This window comes from Oncorhynchus nerka, linkage group LG22, assembly GCF_034236695.1.
Source record: "Oncorhynchus nerka isolate Pitt River linkage group LG22, Oner_Uvic_2.0, whole genome shotgun sequence".
Taxonomy (NCBI): Eukaryota; Metazoa; Chordata; class Actinopteri; order Salmoniformes; family Salmonidae; genus Oncorhynchus; species Oncorhynchus nerka.
In genome coordinates, this window is record NC_088417.1 from 69,799,134 (window position 1) to 69,819,879 (window position 20,746).

Below are 20,746 nucleotides of genomic sequence, written 5' to 3' on the forward strand. Positions count from 1 at the left end.
CTTTTCTGGGAAATGTGACCACAGTTACCACTGCATATATAGTACTCTCCCCCACAGTTCAAATCATACCATTGTCTTGGTATTCAGTAAGCAAAATCATCAAAACAATTTGTGAGTTGAAAATGTTGCCAAATCTTGACTCCTATAAAGCTTTTGGGGACAACAAATCTGCCAAAGATTGCATTGTACTGTGCAAAGAAAAAAATAAAATAAAAATGACAGACAACATGCCATTTTGTCACATTTATGCCTCCTTTAATTGACCAAATTGTAAAAATTCAAAGCTCGTTCTTTTGGCCACTGATTGCAGAAATCACTCCTTGATATTTGATTGGACATTATGAAACACCACCTCCTTCCATTCCCAGACGAGAGAGACTCCACATTGGTAAGTACAAAAAACAAACTTTTTTTTTTCTACAAACAAAATGAAAAAGTTAGACCACAGGGGAAGGCTTTTCAGTGCCGTGTGCTAAAAGAGGTGCATGAACGATGACGGGTTGGAGGGCTTTACGTCCGTGAGAGCCCTCGGTTATCCAGATCTTTCACCTCAAGGGGGTAAACACAGGACAGTGTTAATAATGTGTTTAAAATAAGTGTCTACATCAGGGGGTATTCAACTCTTACCCTAAGAGGTCCGTAGCCTGCTGGTTTTCTGTTCTACCTCATAATTAATTACAACCACCTGGTGTTCCAGGTCTAAATCAGTCCCTGATTAGGGGAGGAACAATTAAAAAAATGCAGTGTGACTGGCTTCGGGGTCCAGAGTGGAGTTTGAGGGGTTTACATGTAATGGCAGGTAGCCTAGTAGTTAGAGTGTTGGGCCAGTAACGGAGACATCGCTGGCTCGAATACCTGAGCCGATAAGGTGAAAACAACACATTCAACTAGAGACATTTCATATAAATAACCCCCTGGAATGGCCTGGTACTCTACGGGCGGGACTGAATAAATACAGAGGAGAGTAAGACAGTAGTCACAGAAAGTTTACCTTGTATATCCTGACCAGCCAGTGCTCTGTAGTGTAGGCCTCCTCCAGCACATCCAACTCAAAGTCCTTGTTGCCGATCTCAGCATTTCGTACTCTGTCATAGCCAGGGGGGCGCTCTGGAACAAGGGTTAGAAAATCAGGACTAGGGCCAAGATGATGAAGAGGAATATGATATTTTCACACACAGTCCTCTGTGGAGACATTATGAGGTATAATACCACTCTGATACTTCAGGAAATCATTGAAAAATCAGGAGAAATAGGATATTAGTTTGAAGGGATAGAGGATGATGTCAGACAAGCATACCTGATACTAGATAGTTTCGGAGCAGACCTGCCATATGGATTATAATCATGCAGGGTTACTCACTGGCCTCTGTGTAGACCTGCCCGAAGCGGTAGTAGCACATCTTGTACATGAGGCAGTTGAGCAGGACGGGGGAGCCCTCTCGGTCCACACGGAACTCTCCAGTGGGGGTGTAGTAGTCGTGCTCCTTGATGTGCTTCCCTGTGTCTGTGCTACCACCTATACGCACCATCCACAGGAACTTGTTAATGTCTGCACAGAGGATAGAGGAAGTGTTAGCAGACCTTAAGCATGATTGACATTCAAGTTTATTTATGGACATGCAAAAGGTGCTCCATCTAATGATCATGAGTTAAATAATGTAATATGAAATATGTTAAAATGCTGTAATAATAAGAAGCTGCAATAATTCAACAAAGTGATTATTGTAGACATACCGTCTGAGGAGTACCCCGTTAGTCCACCAAAGATCACCAGGACGTAGCTGACATCTAGCTCCCGCATGATCTCATAGGCCTTTTCCTCAGTGGATGCCATGGCCTACCGGTCAACAGAAACAGTTTAATTGAAGTTCAGCAGTCACAGGTACCAAGCAGCCATTAACAGATGATAGGATTTTCCCACTTATCAGTCCCATGTTAAGTCATCAATACAAAAAAACACCTCACCTGGCCCACTCTGGAGATGTGTGTGTTGTTCCACGTGTTGTTGTCCACTAGAATTGTTCGATTGGCCATGGCCGTTATCTGATAGCCGTAATCCCACCATGACATCACTTTAGCATCTACTGGAGTGTTGTGGCGTAGCCAGTAGTAGGCCTCTCTGAAGTCGTCAAAGATGATGCGGCTGCCGTCTCCACCGCGGGCTGACAGGACAATAGAGGGAGAGGAGTAGGCCTCGCTGGTCACCCAGGTGGAGTGAAAGGTGTAAGTGATGAGGAAGAAGGTCATGACCAGAATCATCCCACTGGCCACCTGGTAGACAAAATGGTACAGGATATCAGTGGAACAAATACTAGAAAGTTTCAGATCTATACACGTGTCTAGGGTTTAACGGTTGTTACTGGACCGGGCCTAGATCTCACTAGAGGTCCCTTATCAGCCCTTACCAAAAGTTGGAATGACATCCAGTAGCAATGGATACATTCTCAGTGCTGCATTTCAGTAATATAAACAAACATTCACACACACTGCTGCTACTCTGTTTATTATCAATGCATAGTCACTTTACCCCTACCTACATGTACATATTACCTCAGCTACCCCATACCCCTGCACATTGACTTGGTACCGGTAACCCTTGTAGATAGCATGGTTGTTATATTTAGCACATGTGACAAATACAATTTTAAGTACCCTTCCTCTCTTACCTCGTTCTTGAAGGGGTAGGTGGCGTCCTGCTGCTTCTTGCTCTTCTTGTCTGGCCGGCTGATATCCAGGTTCTTCATGTAAGTTGTGAGGACCTGGGACACACCAATGCCTGACAGGATGCACATGACTGGGGCCAGGACCAGCATCAGACGCACCTGAGGAGAGAAGCAGCTGGATCAGTTAAACACACCTGCTCGGCTTTTCTTTCATTATTTTAGACTATAAGCGCACAAAATAGCCTACACGCCAATCGCCAAATGCTTTTAGGAACAGGCAGAAAAAGTTAGTCAATCCATGGAGGCAAAAAAGTAAGAATTTAATTCAATAAGATAAGCTGCAAAACGGAGAGTTGAAAATAAAGGGAGGGCCAGAAAAGTAATGTTTGGGAAAATATTTGTCGAAGTGGTAAAATAGGATGATAGCATGCGATTGTGAGGCGCTATACAAATTTGAGTCACAAGACGGGGATATCAAATAGGCCTATGTCACATCAAGGGAACTGTAGCCTATTGTTCAGATGGGTTAATTGGAAACTGATATCTGGACACTGACTATAGGTCTATAACCTCTCACATAGCCTTAATAGAACTCCTGCAGAAGTAAGCATTTCTTACAGTAAAATGATACACCAAATGTAGGCTAAATTTTGACCCTGGAACAGGAGTTGGGAAAGAGGATTTATTTCAGCATCTTGAGATAATGCACAGTTAGCACCTCTACAGATGGTATCTATCTTTATTAGTATCATAAAATCATTTCATTACATTTCATTATAGTACAACGGTTTGATTTGTCTAATCTTAGCAATTTCTTCTTAGCTAGCTACATAGCCGTCTTTGTATCATAGATGTACCATAGATAATCATAGATAATTGCGTAATTATCGTATTTCGTCGTCCTAACGCAGTCTACACTGCCCTGCAGCTAGCCAGCTAGCTAACGTCCACCGTTAGCTAGTCCACCGTCTACCGATTAGCAGCACAACTATTACACTCAACTGAACGACTTGATTAGTGTAGTGTTAGCTAGCTACATAGTTGTCTTTGCTGTCTTCGTATCCAAGATAATTGTGTAGTTTAGAGTGTGTAGTTTTAGAGTGATTATCTTAATTTACCGAGGTTAGCTAGCCAGCTATTTGTCGTCCTTAACGTAGGAGACTCTGCTAGCTAGCCAACAGCTAGCCAACGTCTACCGAACAGAACTTCTGCACTCAACAATCCGGTCGCATTTCGCTTCGCTCCACAGGTAGTATCACATTTTTCATTTCATTTCATTACAGTACAACGGCTCGATTTGTTTGATCGTAGCTAGCTACATAGCTAGCTACATAGCCGTCTTTGTATCAAAGATAATTGTGTAGTCTAGAGCGATTTCCTAGGTTAGCTAGCCAGCTATTGTCGTTCTTTTAACGCAACGTAATCAACACTGCTAGCTACCCAGCTAGCCCCGAATAGCAGCACAGTAGAAACTATTACACTCAACGGAACGACTTGATTAGTGTAGTGTCAACAACGCAGCCAATGCCAGCTAGCCTACATAGTCAACAACGCAGCCTCTGCCAGCTAGCCTACTTCAGCAGTACTGTATCATTTTAATCATTTTAGTCAATAAGATTCTTGCTACGTAAGCTTAACTTTCTGAACACTCGAGACGTGTAGTCCACTTGTCATTCCAATCTCCTTTGCATTAGCGTAGCCTCTTGTGTAGCCTGTCAACTATGTGTCTGTCTATCCCTGTTCTCTCCTCTCTGCACAGACCATACAAACGCTCCACACCGCGTGGCCGCGGCCACCCTAATCTGGTGGTCCCAGCGCGCACGACCCACGTGGAGTTCCAGGTCTCCGGTAGCCTCTGGAACTGCCGATCTGCGGCCAACAAGGCAGAGTTCATCTCAGCCTATGCCTCCTCCAGTCCCTCGACTTCTTGGCACTGACGGAAACATGGATCACCACAGACAACACTGCTACTCCTACTGCTCTCTCTTCGTCTGCCCACGTGTTCTCGCACACCCCGAGAGCTTCTGGTCAGCGGGGTGGTGGCACCGGGATCCTCATCTCTCCCAAGTGGTCATTCTCTCTTTCTCCCCTTACCCATCTGTCTATCGCCTCCTTTGAATTACATGCTGTCACAGTTACCAGCCCTTTCAAGCTTAACATCCTTATCATTTATCGCCCTCCAGGTTCCCTTGGAGAGTTCATCAATGAGCTTGATGCCTTGATAAGCTCCTTTCCTGAGGACGGCTCACCTCTCACAGTTCTGGGCGACTTTAACCTCCCCACGTCTACCTTTGACTCATTCCTCTCTGCCTCCTTCTTTCCACTCCTCTCCTCTTTTGACCTCACCCTCTCACCTTCCCCCTACTCACAAGGCAGGAAATACGCTCGACCTCATCTTTACTAGATGCTGTTCTTCCACTAACCTCATTGCAACTCCCCTCCAAGTCTCCGACCACTACCTTGTATCCTTTTCCCTCTCGCTCTCATCCAACACTTCCCACACTGCCCTACTCGGATGGTATCGCGCCGTCCCAACCTTCGCTCTCTCTCCCCGCTACTCTCTCCTCTTCCATCCTATCATCTCTTCCCTCTGCTCAAACCTTCTCCAACCCATCTCCTGATTCTGCCTCCTCAACCCTCCCTCTCCTCCCTTTCTGCATCCTTTGACTCTCTATGTCCCCTATCCTCCAGGCCGGCTCGGTCCTCCCCTCCCGCTCCGTGGCTCGACGACTCATTGCGAGCTCACAGAACAGGGCTCCGGGCAGCCGAGCGGAAATGGAGGAAAACTCGCCTCCCTGCGGACCTGACATCCTTTCACTCCCTCCTCTCTACATTTTCCTCGTCTCTCTCTGCTGCTAAAGCCACTTTCTACCACTCTAAATTCCAAGCATCTGCCTCTAACCCTAGGAAGCGCTTTGCAACCTTCTCCTCCCTCCTGAATCCCCCCTCCGCAGATGACTTCGTCAACCATTTTGAAAAGAAGGTCGACGACATCCGATCCTCGTTTGCTAAGTCAAACGACACCGCTGGTTCTGCTCACACTGCCCTACCCTGTGCTCTGACCTCTTTCTCCCTCTCTCTCCAGATGAAATCTCGCGTCTTGTGACGGCCGGCCGCCCAACAACCTGCCCGCTTGACCCTATCCCCTCCTCTCTTCTCCAGACCATTTCCGGAGACCTTCTCCTTACCTCACCCCGCTCATCAACTCATCCCTGACCGCTGGCTACGTCCCTTCCGTCTTCAAGAGAGCGAGAGTTTCACCCCTTCTGAAAAAACCTACACTCGATCCCTCCGATGTCAACAACTACAGACCAGTATCCCTTCTTTCTTTTCTCTCCAAAACTCTTGAACGTGCCGTCCTTGGCCAGCTCTCCCGCTATCTCTCTCAGAATGACCTTCTTGATCCAAATCAGTCAGGTTTCAAGACTAGTCATTCAACTGAGACTGCTCTTCTCTGTATCACGGAGGCGCTCCGCACTGCTAAAGCTAACTCTCTCTCCTCTGCTCTCATCCTTCTAGACCTATCGGCTGCCTTCGATACTGTGAACCATCAGATCCTCCTCTCCACCCTCTCCGAGTTGGGCATCTCCGGCGCGGCCCACGCTTGGATTGCGTCCTACCTGACAGGTCGCTCCTACCAGGTGGCGTGGCGAGAATCCGTCTCCACACCACGTGCTCTCACCACTGGTGTCCCCCAGGGCTCTGTTCTAGGCCCTCTCCTATTCTCGCTATACACCAAGTCACTTGGCTCTGTCATAACCTCACATTGTCTCTCCTATCATTGCTATGCAGACGACACACAATTAATCTTCTCCTTTCCCCTTCTGATGACCAGGTGGCGAATCGCATCTCTGCATGTCTGGCAGACATATCAGTGTGGATGACGGATCACCACCTCAAGCTGAACCTCGGCAAGACGGAGCTGCTCTTCCTCCCGGGAAGGACTGCCCGTTCCATGATCTCGCCATCACGGTTGACAACTCCATCGTGTCCTCCTCCCAGAGCGCTAAGAACCTTGGCGTGATCCTGGACAACACCCTGTCGTTCTCAACTAACATCAAGGCGGTGGCCCGTTCCTGTAGGTTCATGCTCTACAACATCCGCAGAGTACGACCCTGCCTCACACAGGAAGCGGCGCAGGTCCTAATCCAGGCACTTGTCATCTCCCGTCTGGATTACTGCAACTCGCTGTTGGCTGGGCTCCCTGCCTGTGCCATTAAACCCCTACAACTCATCCAGAACGCCGCAGCCCGTCTGGTGTTCAACCTTCCCAAGTTCTCTCACGTCACCCCGCTCCTCCGCTCTCTCCACTGGCTTCCAGTTGAAGCTCGCATCCGCTACAAGACCATGGTGCTTGCCTACGGAGCTGTGAGGGGAACGGCACCTCAGTACCTCCAGGCTCTGATCAGGCCCTACACCCAAACAAGGGCACTGCGTTCATCCACCTCTGGCCTGCTCGCCTCCCTACCACTGAGGAAGTACAGTTCCCGCTCAGCCCAGTCAAAACTGTTCGCTGCTCTGGCCCCCCAATGGTGGAACAAACTCCCTCACGACGCCAGGACAGCGGAGTCAATCACCACCTTCCGGAGACACCTGAAACCCCACCTCTTTAAGGAATACCTAGGATAGGATAAAGTAATCCCTCTCACCCCCCTTAAAAGATTTAGATGCACTACTGTTCCACTGGATGTCATAAGGTGAATGCACCAATTTGTAAGTCGCTCTGGATAAGAGCGTCTGCTAAATGACTTAAATGTAAATGTAAATAAAAGCACAAAATATGCATCCAAGCTGAAATGAAATCTTACCAGAAACATGTTAGGTAATTCTCACAGCTTTCTATTTCCTTTCAACCGGTCAAACTGATGTCATTTGGAAATTTTGCACAGAAAATCTTTTCAAATGTTTGTTATTGCATTTTATACCAAGCCCCTAAATGGCTTTGCTCTGTGAAAGAAGCATATCAACTAGATGGAGGCATTCATTCTACTGATTTATGACATTCTGGTGAGCAAGGGTTTATTCAGTCTTCTCGGGCAACATATAATGACAGAAGAGAAGCTGCATGCATCTAATTATAGACAAGCTGACTAACAAATAGCCAAACAAAATGTTGGAAATTTTAAATCCGGCAAAAATGTGTTTAAAAAAAATTGCTTCACTAAAATAGAAGTCGGTTCTATTTGTGACGCTGAATGTGGTGCAAGTCCTGACTCTCCCATCTCCTCATTGGTTTATAGAAGCAGAACCACGTGCCATCCCCTCATTGGTTATACCCACATGGGTGATTGAAGGATGAACTGAGTTCAGTCGGTCGCGTGGTAACTATGAAAGTTAGATGCCAATTTCCATATAAAGTCCAAAGAAGAAAAAGCCTGGGAGGAGGAGAGATGACTAGAAACGATTCGGTTGACCTTTTTCTGTGGATTACTTGTCAGAGTAGAGGACTTTATGCATTTCAGGTAAAATGACAATTCAACATTTATATCCCAGGACAAATTAGCTAGCAACTGCAAGCTAGCTAGCTAATTTGCCATAAATGTTTAATGCTTTTTGACCTATCCCCAAATTAATACAATTGGTTCAGAGTTTGTTTTGATATTTCAACCTGCGTGTCGTGATCGCGTTTGGTGTGGGGGGACAAAATCAATTTGCAGACGGTTTTGGTGCGGTGTAAGCATTTGTGATCAGATCAGAGGCAGTAGGGATGACCAGGGATGTTCTCTTGACAAGTGTGTGAATTGGACAATTTTCCTGTCCTGCTAAGCATTGGAAATAACTTTTTCATGTCAAGGAAAATGTATGGAATAAAAAGTACATTATTTTCTTTAGGAATGTAGTGAAGTAAAGGTAGTCAAATATAATTAGTGAAGCACAAATACTAAAAAAAACTGACTTAAGTATTTTTACTTAAGTACTTTACACCACTGGGTACCAGTCTTTTTTTTAACCTAATCCACTCCCTGTACTCCATGTGATGTGGCAAAGAAATCACCACCTGCTGGAGAAGACAGATTTTGGGTCACGTTCCCACTCTAGCATCGCCTCTTCCTCTGGTGTGACACAAATTTCAGTTAATTACTATAGCTCCTGACTTGGGCCAAACGGTGTAATTTTGTAAATCCGGATCTCTATGGCAAGACAATTTATTCACCCAAGTTTCATCAAAATCAGGCCAGTGCTGTCTGAGATATCGTGTTAGCCTAACGAAAGGACTGAGAATGATCCAGTCCTCTCCCCGATTTAATCGTGGGGAACGGAAAATATTTTGCTTACAGAGCAGATGAGGGCCAGCACACAGAAACCACTGTGCAAAAGGTGTTATAAAGCAGCGTCACATGGAGTACAAGGGAGGTTTAGTTGCAAAATGACAAATGGTTCTACACATGACATTTTGCATTGTAATGTTATTCTACTAGCAACTAAATTCTAATTATTTTTTGAGTGGCAATGACATGAACATACAGTATTTTCAGCATGACATTCATGTGAGAATTATAATACGATTTCAACCCAAAATTAATGTGAAATGCACTCATTTAGCTATGACAGTAATATATTTAAACGACTTTGTTTGTCTTGGCTTGCTAGCAGTAGCCACTAGCCAGCCAGCAGCCCTGGGCGGAGCATTGCACCCTGGGAGTTGAAATGCACTCGGAATGGTAGTATGCTGTATAAAATCCATTGTGTATAAACTTAAAATGAGTTTCAAAGTGTTAGTTGTTTTGGAACTAAACTATTCAATTAATACATACAATTATTTAACTGTAATGAATCATAGGTCAAATGAATGTATTTTGATCCAATATTATGGCCATTGTAAAATTATTTTATATGCGCCGAGTCGCATAGTTTTGCATAAGGACATTTTAAGACATTCTTCTGTAATTTAATATGGTTTTATTTTTGAAAGAAATTTAATAGATATTCTATTTGTTATTTCAGTAGTTCAAAATGTCAAAAAAAAGAAAAGTTTTGAAAAATAAAGGACAGTCGGTTATTCAGTGACTTTAGCCAATACGCTTTATTTTTCTTGGTGTGGTATCATTTCGACATTGAGTATCATTTTGGTTGAGTATTTTGCAACTAAACCTGGTATCAGTATTGAATTCTGGTATCATGACAATTAGGTACCACCTGCATTGCTTGCTGTTTGGGGTTTTAGGCTGGGTTTCTGTACAGCACTTTGAGATATCAGCTGATGTACGAAGGGCTTTATAAATACATTTGATTTGATCTGACCACGTGCAAGTACTACTCACAACAGCAGAAATATTGGAATATTTTAAATGTATGGTGTCAAATATTCCTCTCATTCTAATCTGCTAGCTGACTTACCATGACAGCTGAGAAGTACATGCTGGTGACGCCATACATGATGATGAAGATCCTTGCATCAGACAGGTTATTGAAGCAGTAATACAGACCCACTGTCAGGAAGAAGCAACACAGGTTCATTAAAGCAGCGCAATGTTTTTCTTCACAAGTGATTTTTGTACCTTTGTATTCTGATCGATCCATTCATCTAAAAATCATTTCACCAGCAAGATTCTGACATTCGAGACTGATTGAGAATAATCTATGTACCTGGGAACATGAAGACGAGCAGCTGCAGGTCAAAGTAGTAGGAGGACCAGGTGGTGGGCTGGTGCTCAGACACAGAGGCGATGATGGGGATGTTGTTCTTGGCGTAAGATGGGTCCAGCAGTGAATAGAAACGACCCGTCCAGGGGGAGATCTTCCCTGAGAAATACAACAATCACAACACAGTCAAGTCATGTCAAATAAAAAGGCACTACCAAATAACTTACTGTAGTTCTCATACTTAATGGGTGTACTGTTTTGCATTTTCTTAATTTTAACCATATCAGTATGTTCCTAAAAAAGGCATTTTAAATCTGGAGAAGCTCAAATTTATAGAGTAATTGTGTTGATAGAGAAATGCAATTACAGGTTCAACAAACTAAGTGGATCCTTGGCGAGCCTCTTACCGGTTAGCATGAGCACGCTGCCCACAGAGAGCAGTACAAAGCCCACCAGGGAGATGACGCTCTTGAAGAGGACCTCAAACTGCTGGGCGTTTAGCTTGCTGCGCAGGTAGTCCACAAAGGCATGAATCTGACATAGGCCAAACACCCCGAATGCTGCCATGTGCTCAGACGACTGCACTGGCTTCAAATGGAGATGAGGGAGACAAGGAGTTGAATGAACTGTGTGTGTGTGTTCCCCAAAATCACTCCACCAGCAAAAATGGCTGATCGTACAATATATAATGGCTTAATCATTGTAAATAATCATATTGGGCCATCATATGGACTCATGTTGTCTTTACAAGATAACATGCAACGGACATACAGTCTAACAACTGACTGCTCCAGCTGGAGCAACGTCAGGGCAGCTGCTGTGTCTATGCGAATGAAGGGAGAGAATACGCTTTCTTTTTTTTACTTGGAAGCCGACGAAAGAGATCTGCATGGAGAGGATGGTTCCCAGGCAGTAGACGGTGCAGTAGGCCACGTAGATACGGTGGGAGAAGCGGCCGGTGAGCATGAGGACCAGCACGTGGAGCGGGATGAGGTTGATCAGGAACACATAGCCACCCCAGGAGGACACCTATAGACAAAGACATAAGGGGTGTGATCAGTTGGTTTAACGTTTTTGCCTCATTAAATCAAATTTTATTAGTCACTTGCGCCAAATACAACAGGTGTTGTATTACAATGAATTGCTTACTTACGAGGCCCTAACCAACAATGCAGTTAAAATAAAATATGGTTAAGAATAAGAAATACAAGTAACAAGTAATTCAAGAGCAGCAGTAAAATAACAATAGTGAGACTATATATGGGGGTGGTGGTACCGGTACAGAGCCAATGTGCGGGGGGGCACCGGTTAGTTGAGGTAAGATAACATGTAGGTAGAGTTATTAATAACATTTACATTTAAGTAATTTAGCAGACGCTCTTATCCAGAGCGACTTACAAATTGGTGCATTCACCTTATGACATCCAGTGGAACAGTAGTGCATCTAAATCTTTTAAGGGGGGTGAGAGGGATTACTTTATCCTATCCTAGGTATTCCTTAAAGAGGTGGGGTTTCAGGTGTCTCCGGAAGGTGGTGATTGACTCCGCTGTCCTGGCGTCGTGAGGGAGTTTGTTCCACCATTGGGGGGCCAGAGCAGCGAACAGTTTTGACTGGGCTGAGCGGGAACTGTACTTCCTCAGTGGTAGGGAGGCGAGCAGGCCAGAGGTGGATGAACGCAGTGCCCTTGTTTGGGTGTAGGCCTGATCAGAGCCTGGAGGTACTGAGGTGCCGTTCCCCTCACAGCTCCGTAGACAAGCACCATGGTCTTGTAGCATAGATGATAACAACAGAGTAGCAGCAGTGTAAAAGAGGGAGGGGGGGCAATGCGAATAGTCCGGGTAGCCATTTGATTAGGTGTTCAGGAGTCTTATGGCTTGGGGGTAGAAGATGTTTAGAAGCCTCTTGGACCTAGACTTGGCGCTCTGGTACCTTGCCGTAGCCTGCCGTAGCAGAAAGAACAGTCCATGGCTACGGTGGCTGGAGTCTGACAATTTTTACAGCCTTCCTCTGACACCGCCTGGTATAGAGGTCCTGGATGGCAGGAAGCTTGGCCCCAGTGATGTACTGGGCCGTTCGCCCTACCCTCTGTAGTGCCTTGAGGTCGGAGGCCGAGCAGTTGCCATACCAGGCAGTGATGCAACCAGTCAGGATGCTCTTGATGGTGCAGCTGTAGAACCTTTTGAGGATCTGAGGATCCATGCCAAATTTTTTCAGTCTCCTGAGGGGGAATAGGTTTTGTCGTGCCCTCTTCATGATGGTCTTGGTGTGCTTGGACCATGTTAGTTTGTTGGTGATGTGGATGCCAAAGAACTTGAAGCTCTCAACCTGCTCCACTGCAGCCCAATCGATGAGAATAGGGGAGTGCTTGGTCCTCTTTTCCTGTAGTCCACAATCATATCCTTGGTCTTGATCACATTGAAGGAGAGGTTGTTGTCCTCGCACCACACGGTCAGGTCTCTGTCCTTCTCCCTATAGGCTGTATTGTCATTGATCAGGCCTATCACCATTGTGTCATCAGCAAACGTAATGATGGTGTTGGAGTCGTGCAGTCATGAGTGAACAGGGAGTACAGGAGGGGACTGAGCACGCACCCCTGAGGGGCCCCTGTGTTGAGGATCAGCGTGGCAGATGTGTTGTTATCTACCCTTACCACCTGGGGGTACGTCTGGAAGTCCAGGATCTAGTTGCAGAGGGAGGTGTTTAGTCCCAGGGTCCTTAGCTTATTGATGAGTTGAGGCCACTATGGTGTTGAATGCTGAGCTGTAGTCAATGAACAGCACTCACATAAGTGTTCCTTTTGTCCAGGTGGGAAAGGGCAGTGTGGAGTGCAATTGAGATTGCATAATTTGTGGATCTGTTGGGGCGGTAAACAAATTGGAGTGGGTCTAGGGTTTCTGGGATTATGGTGTTAATGTGAGCCATGACCAGCCTTTCGAAGCACTTCATGGCTACAGATGTGAGTGCTATGGGTTGGACGTTGTTTAGGCAGGTTACCTTCGAGTTCTTGGGCACAGGCACTATGGTGGTCTGCTTAATTCATGTTGGTATTACAGACTCGGACAGGGAGTGGTTGAAAATGTCAGTATAGACACTTGCCAGTTGGTTAGCGCATGCTCGCAATACACGTCCTGATAATCCATCTGGCACTGCAGTCTTGTGAATGCTGACCTGTTTAACTTCCTTGGGATAGGGGGTAGCATTGGGAAGTTTGGATGAAAAGCGTGCCCAGAGTAAATTGCCTGCAACTCAGGCCCAGAAGCTAGGATATGCATATAATTGGTAGATTTGGATAGAAAACACTAACGTTTCCAAAACTGTTAAAATAATGTCTGAGTATAACAGAACTCATATGGCAGGCGAATCCTGAGAAAAATCCAACAAGGAAGTGGGAATTTTGAGGTTTGTCATTTTTTAAGTGAATGCCTATCCAGTGTCTGTGGGGTCAGATTGCACTTCCTAAGGCTTCCAGTAGATGTCAAGTCTTTAGAAGTTGTTTCAGGCTTCTATTGTGAAAGGGGAGAGAATAAGACCACTTAGTAAGTGGCTCAGCTGAAAGCCATGAGTTGTTTATCGTGCGTGGCCGTGAAGCGCGCCGTTCGTTCGCTTTCCTTTCTAATGACAACGGTATTGTTCGGTTGAAAAATGATTGAATATTTATGATAAAAAGATCCAAACGATTGATTATAAACATCGTTTGACATGTTGACGAACTTTAATGGAACTTTTTTTACTTTTCATCTGGATGTTGGGAGCGCGTTTTGTGCCTTTTGTTTACTGAACTAAACGGAGGTATTTGGACATAAAGAGGGATTTTATTGAACAAAACAAACATTTGTGTAACATGGAGTCCTGGGAGTGCTACCAGATGAAGTTCATCAAAGGTAAGTGATTCATTTAATCGCTATTTCTGACTTTTGAGAGTCCTCACAAAATGTCTGTATGGTTCTCTGTGGCTAGGTGCTGTCCTAACATAATCGCATGGTGTGCTTTTGCCGTAAATCGGACACTGTGGTTGGATTAACAAGAAGTTTATCTTTAAAATGGTGTATAATACTTGTATGTTTGAGGAATTTTAATTATGAGATTTCTGTTTGAATTTGGCGCCCTGTAATTTCACTGGCTGTTGGCGAGGTGGGATGCTAGCGTCCCACAAATCCCAGAGGTTAAAAGGTCTTACATTGGCTGTGGAGAGCGTGATCACACAGTCTTCCAGAACAGCTGGGGCTCTCATGCATGTTTCAGTGTTATTTGCCTCAAAGCGAGCATAGAAGTAGTTTAGCTCATCTGGTAAGCTCGGGTCACTGGGCAGCTCTTGGCTGCGCTTCCCTTTGTAGTCTAATGATTTGCAAGCCCTGCCACATCTGACGAGTGTCAGAGCCGGTGTAGTACGAGTCGATCTTAGTCCTGTACTGACCCTTTGCCTGTTCGATGGTTTGTCAGGGGGAATAGCGGGATTTCTTATAAGCTTTCCGGGTTAGAGTCCCGCTCCTTGAAAGCGGCAGCTCTAGCCTTTAGCTCAGTGCGGATGTTGCCTGTAATCCATGGCTTCTGTACGTACGGTCACTGTGGGGACGACGTCATCGATGCACTTATTGATGACACCAATGACTGATGTGGTGTACTCCTCAATGCCATCGGAAGAACCTGGTTGCACATTTAACATGCTGATAGAAATTTGGTAAAACCGATTTAAGTTTCCCTGCATTAAAGTCCCCGGCTACTAGGAGTGCCACCTCTGGGTGAGCGTTTTCCTGTTTGCTTATGGTGGAATACAGCTCATTCAATGCTGTCTTAGTGCCAGCCTCTGACTGGGGTGGTATGTAAACAGCTACGAAAAATACAGAAACGCTCTAGGTAGGTAGTGTAGTCTACAGTTTATCATGAGATACTCTACCTCAGGCGAGCAATAACTTGAGACTTCCTTAGATATCGTGCACCAGCTGTTATTTACAAAAGTGCATAGTCCACCGCCCCTTGTCTTAACAGAAGCTGCTGTTCTATCCTGCCGGTGCAGCGTATAACCAGCCAGCTGTATGTTGATAGTGTCATCGTTCAGCCATGACTCTGTGAAGCATAAGATATTCCAGTTTTGAATGTCCTGTTGGTAGTTTAATCTTCCACGTAGGTCATCTATTTTAATGTCCAAAGATTGCACGTTTGCTAGCAGAATGGAAGGAAGTGGGGGTTTATTCAATCGCCTACGAATTCTCAGTAGGCAGCCCACCCTCCGGTCCATTTTTTTGCACCTCGTCTTCATGCAAATCACAGGGATCTGGGCCTGATCCCGAGAAAGCAGTATATCGTTCGCGTTGGGCTCGTCAGACTCATTAAAGGAAAAAAAGGATTCTGCTAGTCCGTGGTGAGTAATCGCAGTCCTGATGTACAGAAGTTATTTGTCATAAGAGACTGTAGCGGCAACATGATGTACAAAATAAGAAAAAAATTAATTAAACGCAAATAAACAAAAAAAACTATCGGTTGGGGGCACGTAAAACGTCTGCTATCTTCTCCGGCGCCATCCTATTATAACGATACACACCACTTTATATTTTATCTTCATCTTGAACGCAGTGAAAGAAAGCCTCCTTCAGATGAGCACCATGAGAGGAGTGTCACAACCTTTAGCACGGACTAAATTACTGTACCTTTCAGTTTGTAAGTTCTCTCAATTGTTATTTTAGAGGCGTTTGTCTCACCATGTAGAAGTAGGCCAGGGCACACATGGCGGACCAGTATATGGAGCCTGTATTGACTGCCTTGATCCACATGTAGTACGTCAGCAGCATGCAAAAGATGGCAATACCTGGACAGAAAAACAATCAATTATATTAAAGACCACAACATGGGCCAAGTCCTTTAAACTGGCATGTTAATGGGGATGAGGCCATTTCTGTACCTTCATTGTCATAGGAGCCTGCGACAGAACGGGAAATGTAGCCAGGTACCACTGCTATCATGGCAGCAGCCAAGAGCCCTGCACCTGCATCCTACAAGAAATAGACTGTAGATATGAAAGCCATGGAAACAAGTACATTTCAGAGCTCTTGAGCATTTTCAGGTTGTAGGCTACCTCCCTGCTTTCCTCCATTTCTTTATGTTTTCTACCCCCTGAACAGGACCCAGGTGTGCTGTAACCTACCTTGAGCTCCTTGGTGAAGTGGTAGGTGACGATTGCAGTGAAGGAGGAGAAGAGGGGAGCCAGAAAGACACAGACGTTACGGATGTCGATGGTGATGTGGAAGAAGTTCAGGACGTGGTACAGAGCAGCAGAGGTGATCATCAGGCCTGGGGGAACAGGGCAGAACAGAAAGAGTTAACGAAGGGCAAGTATTTTAGCTACTAGCCATGTCAGCTTGCTGTTGCCAAAAAATGTGTGGGATAAGCCAAAACAAAATCACAGAAAGGATCTATATAACAGAGGGAAACAATGGTGACACAAGAACTTACCAAAAGCCACCATAACAGGACTTTTTTTAGCTGAACATTTTAATGTCTAGATAAATCACCCTATAATGTAAAGTACTGTACAAAGTATTGCGTTGAACAGGTCATCCCATTCCTACCTGGGTAAATAGTGCCACCGATGATTCTCCCCAGAGGGTACCATGCCCGGTCATCAAACCAGTTATGAAAGTTGTAGAACCCCTCTTCTACCAAGAAGCGGGTTGTTCTGTAGTTAAAGTATCTGAGGATGAAGCAGAAAAGCATTCAAGGTCATGCTCCATTTCTGGTTTTAAACAACATTGAGATTTTTTTGTTGTAAACTACCATGAATCTGAGTATTAAGAAACCAAGGCAGTGGACTTACGGATCAAACTCATGGATGACACTCTCGAACCTTAACACAGAGAAAAGCCTGGTGGAAAAGGCTAACAAGAAGGGGGAGAAAGAACAAGTCTAAACCATCTCTACACGTTGCATCATCAAAGTCCGCAACAATGGCCCTAATAATAATAGTATGGAATATAAGTGTAGAGTAACAGAAAGGGATGTAAAGTGTATGTGTTCTTACAGAGGATTGCAGCCATAGACAGGATGAGCAGCTTCAGCAACGTGTCCTGTTTTTCATAGGACAGCCGCAGGAAGCCTAACTTCGTCATCTTCACACGGGGAGTGATAACTTGGCGTATCCCTATTGGAAAGAATCTACATTAGCAGTGAAGGTGCAAGGCAGCAAGCGCCATTCTAGAGGTCGACCGATTAATCGGAATGGCCGATTAATTGGGGCTGATTTCAAGTTTTTATAACAATCGGAAATCTGTATTTTTGGACACCGATTTGGCCGTTTTTTTTTACACCTTTATTTAACTAGGCAAGTAAGTTAAGAACACATTCTTATTTTCAATAACGGCCTAGGAACGGTGGGTTAACTGCCTTGTTCAGGGGCAGAACGACAGATTTGTACCTCGTCAGCTCGGGGATCTTATAAAAAACAAACAATCAATCATAATCACTAGTTAACTATACATGGTTGATGATATTACTAGTTTATCTAGCGTGTCCTGCGTTGCATATAATCGATGCGGTGCGCATTCGCGGAAAACTGTCGTTGCTCCAACGTGTACCTAACCATAAACATCAGTGCCTTTCTTAAAATCAATACACAGACGTATATATTTTTAAATCTGCATATTTAGCTAAAAGAAATCCAGGTTAGCAGGCAATATTAACCAGGTGAAATTGTCACTTCTCTTGTGTTCATTGCACGCAGAGTGAGGGCATATGCGATAATAATAAATGCTTTGTTTTCAAAATGATAGTTTCCGGATTTGACCATATTAATGACCAAAGGCTCGTATTTCTGTGTGTTATGTTATAATTAAGTCTATGATTTGATATTTGATAGAGCAGGCTGACTGAGCGATGGTAGGCAGCAGCAGGCTCGTAACCATTCATTCAAACAGCACTTTCGTGCATTTTGCCAGCAGCTCTTCGCAATGCTTCAAGCATTGCGCTGTTTATGACTTCAAGCCTATCAACTCCCGAGATTAGGCTGTGTAACCGATGTGAAATGGCTAGCTAGTTAGCGGGGTGCGCGCGAATAGTGTTTCAAACGTCACTCGCTCTGAGACTTGGAGTGGTTGTTCCCCTTGCTCTGCAAGGGCCGCTGCTTTTCTGGAGCGATGGGTAACGCTGCTTCGAGGGTGGCTGTTGGTTGTCCTGGTTCGAGCGAGGAGAGGGACGGAAGCTATACGGTTACACTGTCAATACTAAAGTGCCTATAAGAACATCCAATAGTCAAAAGTATATGTAATACAAATGGTATAGAGAGAAATAGTCCTATGAAGTCTATAAACTACAACCTAAAACCTCTTAACTTGGAATATTGAAGTCTCATGTTAAAAGGAACCACCAGCTTTCATATGTTCTGAGCAAGGAACTTAAACGTTAGCTTTTTTTACATGGCACATATTGCACTTTTACTTTCTTCTCCGACACTTTGTTTTTGCATTATTTAAACCAAATTGAACATGTTTCATTATTTATTTGAGGCTAAATTTATTTATGTATTATATTAAGATAAAATACGTGTTCATTCAGTATTGTTGTAATTGTCATTATTACAAATAAGTCAAATATATATATTTTTTCTTATTTAAATCGGCCGATTAATCGGTATCGGCCTTTTGGGGTCCTCCAATAAATCGGTATCGGCGTTGAAAAATCATAGTCGGTCAACCTCTACTCCATTCCAAACTTCCACACTTGCATTGCTTGTGCATGAATCAAAGCAGCACAAAAAGTACACTCCCAACAAGTCAGTTTTTACTAGCTTGGTCAGTAGATTGGCCATGAGGCAAATCTATTCCATAAATTATTTTGATATTAATTAATGGTTTAAAAACATGGAGCTTCAGTCTACAAACTAAACCCCAATTATATCGGAAAACTCACTTGAGTAATGTTAAACACAAAACCGCAATCTATTATTAACAACTTGTCTTCACCAACATTATTTGCCTGATGAAATCACTGACTGGGTTTAAAAGACGTGATTCAGTCTGTTCCAACTAGGTGTGTAAGCATTAGTCCAAGCATTGCAACTAAAATTAAAGTTTATATTGGAAAATTCAGGTAGGTCCCTCCCCGTTTATGACACGTTTTGCAACAGAATCGGCGTAATGAATCGCCCCCGATAACGACATGCGCACTTCCAGTTTGATGTGGCGAAGAATGAAACCAGGAAATGGATGCAACTCCGTCTAGACTGCAAACATTCCTTGTTATTCATACAGTTCTTTCCAACACATCATTGGTTCTTTCTCTGCCTTCATCAACCAAATTATTAAGACATTCGTGTTGTATGTAGAAATGACCAAGAAATAGCAACATAAGAGACAAATCTGGCAGCCAGCCTTTGCTAAATAGGTAAAGTTAACTAGCTAGTTAATGTATCTTAATGTGTTAGCAAATATGCATGCATGTATTGACCTAGCTAAACGCAATAGGCAGTTATCTGATGGGTTTTCCGTTCCTGTAAATAGACAGTGCAGATTCCATTAAACTCAAGGAGGGCTGAGCCTTCTTTTTACATGCTAACTTGCTAGCTAACTTTAGCTGTATGAATGAACAGAAAATCTGCTTTAATTTATTCTCAAAGTTACACCTCGTGATTAATTTCAGAATAGTCATACAAACAGAGCCATAGAGCAGTTCAATTATATTTCTCGTTTGAGGTAACAGCTATTTTGAGCGGCACTTACCACTCCGTTGCTGTTACACATATACTCACAACCTTGTGTTCCCGCCCAACCACACTATGCAACGTGTTTATTGGCCTTGCACCGGCCCTCAGTAAACTCTCATTCCTGATTCGTTCATCAGCTATCATTCAAACAGGCCGCGCAGTCGCTGTTCGTTCCAGTGACGTGTCCTTACTGCTGAGAATAAAATAAGAACTTGCAATTCATGTGTAGTGATTTTTATTTATTGTTTCTGTTTATTTTATGTTTCTTTAGAGAAAATACACGTGTAGTGATGGCCTGTTTTTTAAAAATTGTAATTTGTAATACATATTTTTATTAAGACATTTAAAAAAAGAGCTTGATAAAAAAAGTCTGGAAGTATGAACAGAGAAGCTGTTTTCTCTAAATTATCACCCACATTGGGACATGTATAAAACACCAGAATATTTTTTGTGAATTCTCTTACAAATGTTGAGATGTTTTAATTAAATATCCAGGTGGGAAAGTTAAAGTAAATTTCCTGCAATTCTACACATTTTGTAATGACTTATGACATGTTAATATGAAATTTGAGTGAGAATGACTAACAAAATCAATAGGGAACCCCTGGAGGTCAGGGCCTCTTGGCATGTGCCCTGTGTGCCCGGTCGGTATTTGGCCATGATTACTACAAGTGTAGATGGCTGGCTAGACAAATTGACCAATTTAAAAATTGTTAGCTGACATGTCTGAGTGACTGACATGAAAACAACTGCTAATGCCCAACCAAATTTCTATATTGCAACTGGTGTATTCTACTATTTTTACTCTCA

The 20,746-nt window shown here is 43.9% G+C and overlaps 1 protein-coding gene across 1 annotated transcript; it reads right to left on the reverse strand.

Moving 5' to 3' along the window:
* Positions 1–231: 231 nt before the first annotated feature.
* Positions 232–20,054, reverse strand: LOC115105571 (dolichyl-diphosphooligosaccharide--protein glycosyltransferase subunit STT3A-like). The gene is made up of 17 exons (XM_029627752.2): positions 19,953–20,054; positions 17,261–17,380; positions 17,057–17,117; positions 16,812–16,933; positions 16,388–16,533; positions 16,145–16,235; positions 15,945–16,051; positions 11,112–11,276; positions 10,655–10,835; positions 10,251–10,406; positions 10,002–10,093; positions 2,667–2,822; positions 1,966–2,271; positions 1,735–1,837; positions 1,361–1,549; positions 992–1,107; positions 232–549 (listed from the first exon to the last, which is right to left on the reverse strand). Exons 2-17 carry the CDS (start codon positions 17,346–17,348, stop codon positions 511–513), a joined length of 2,118 nt encoding a protein of 705 aa, XP_029483612.1. The 5' UTR covers positions 17,349–17,380; positions 19,953–20,054; the 3' UTR covers positions 232–510.
* Between the last annotated feature and the right edge of the window lie 692 nt (positions 20,055–20,746).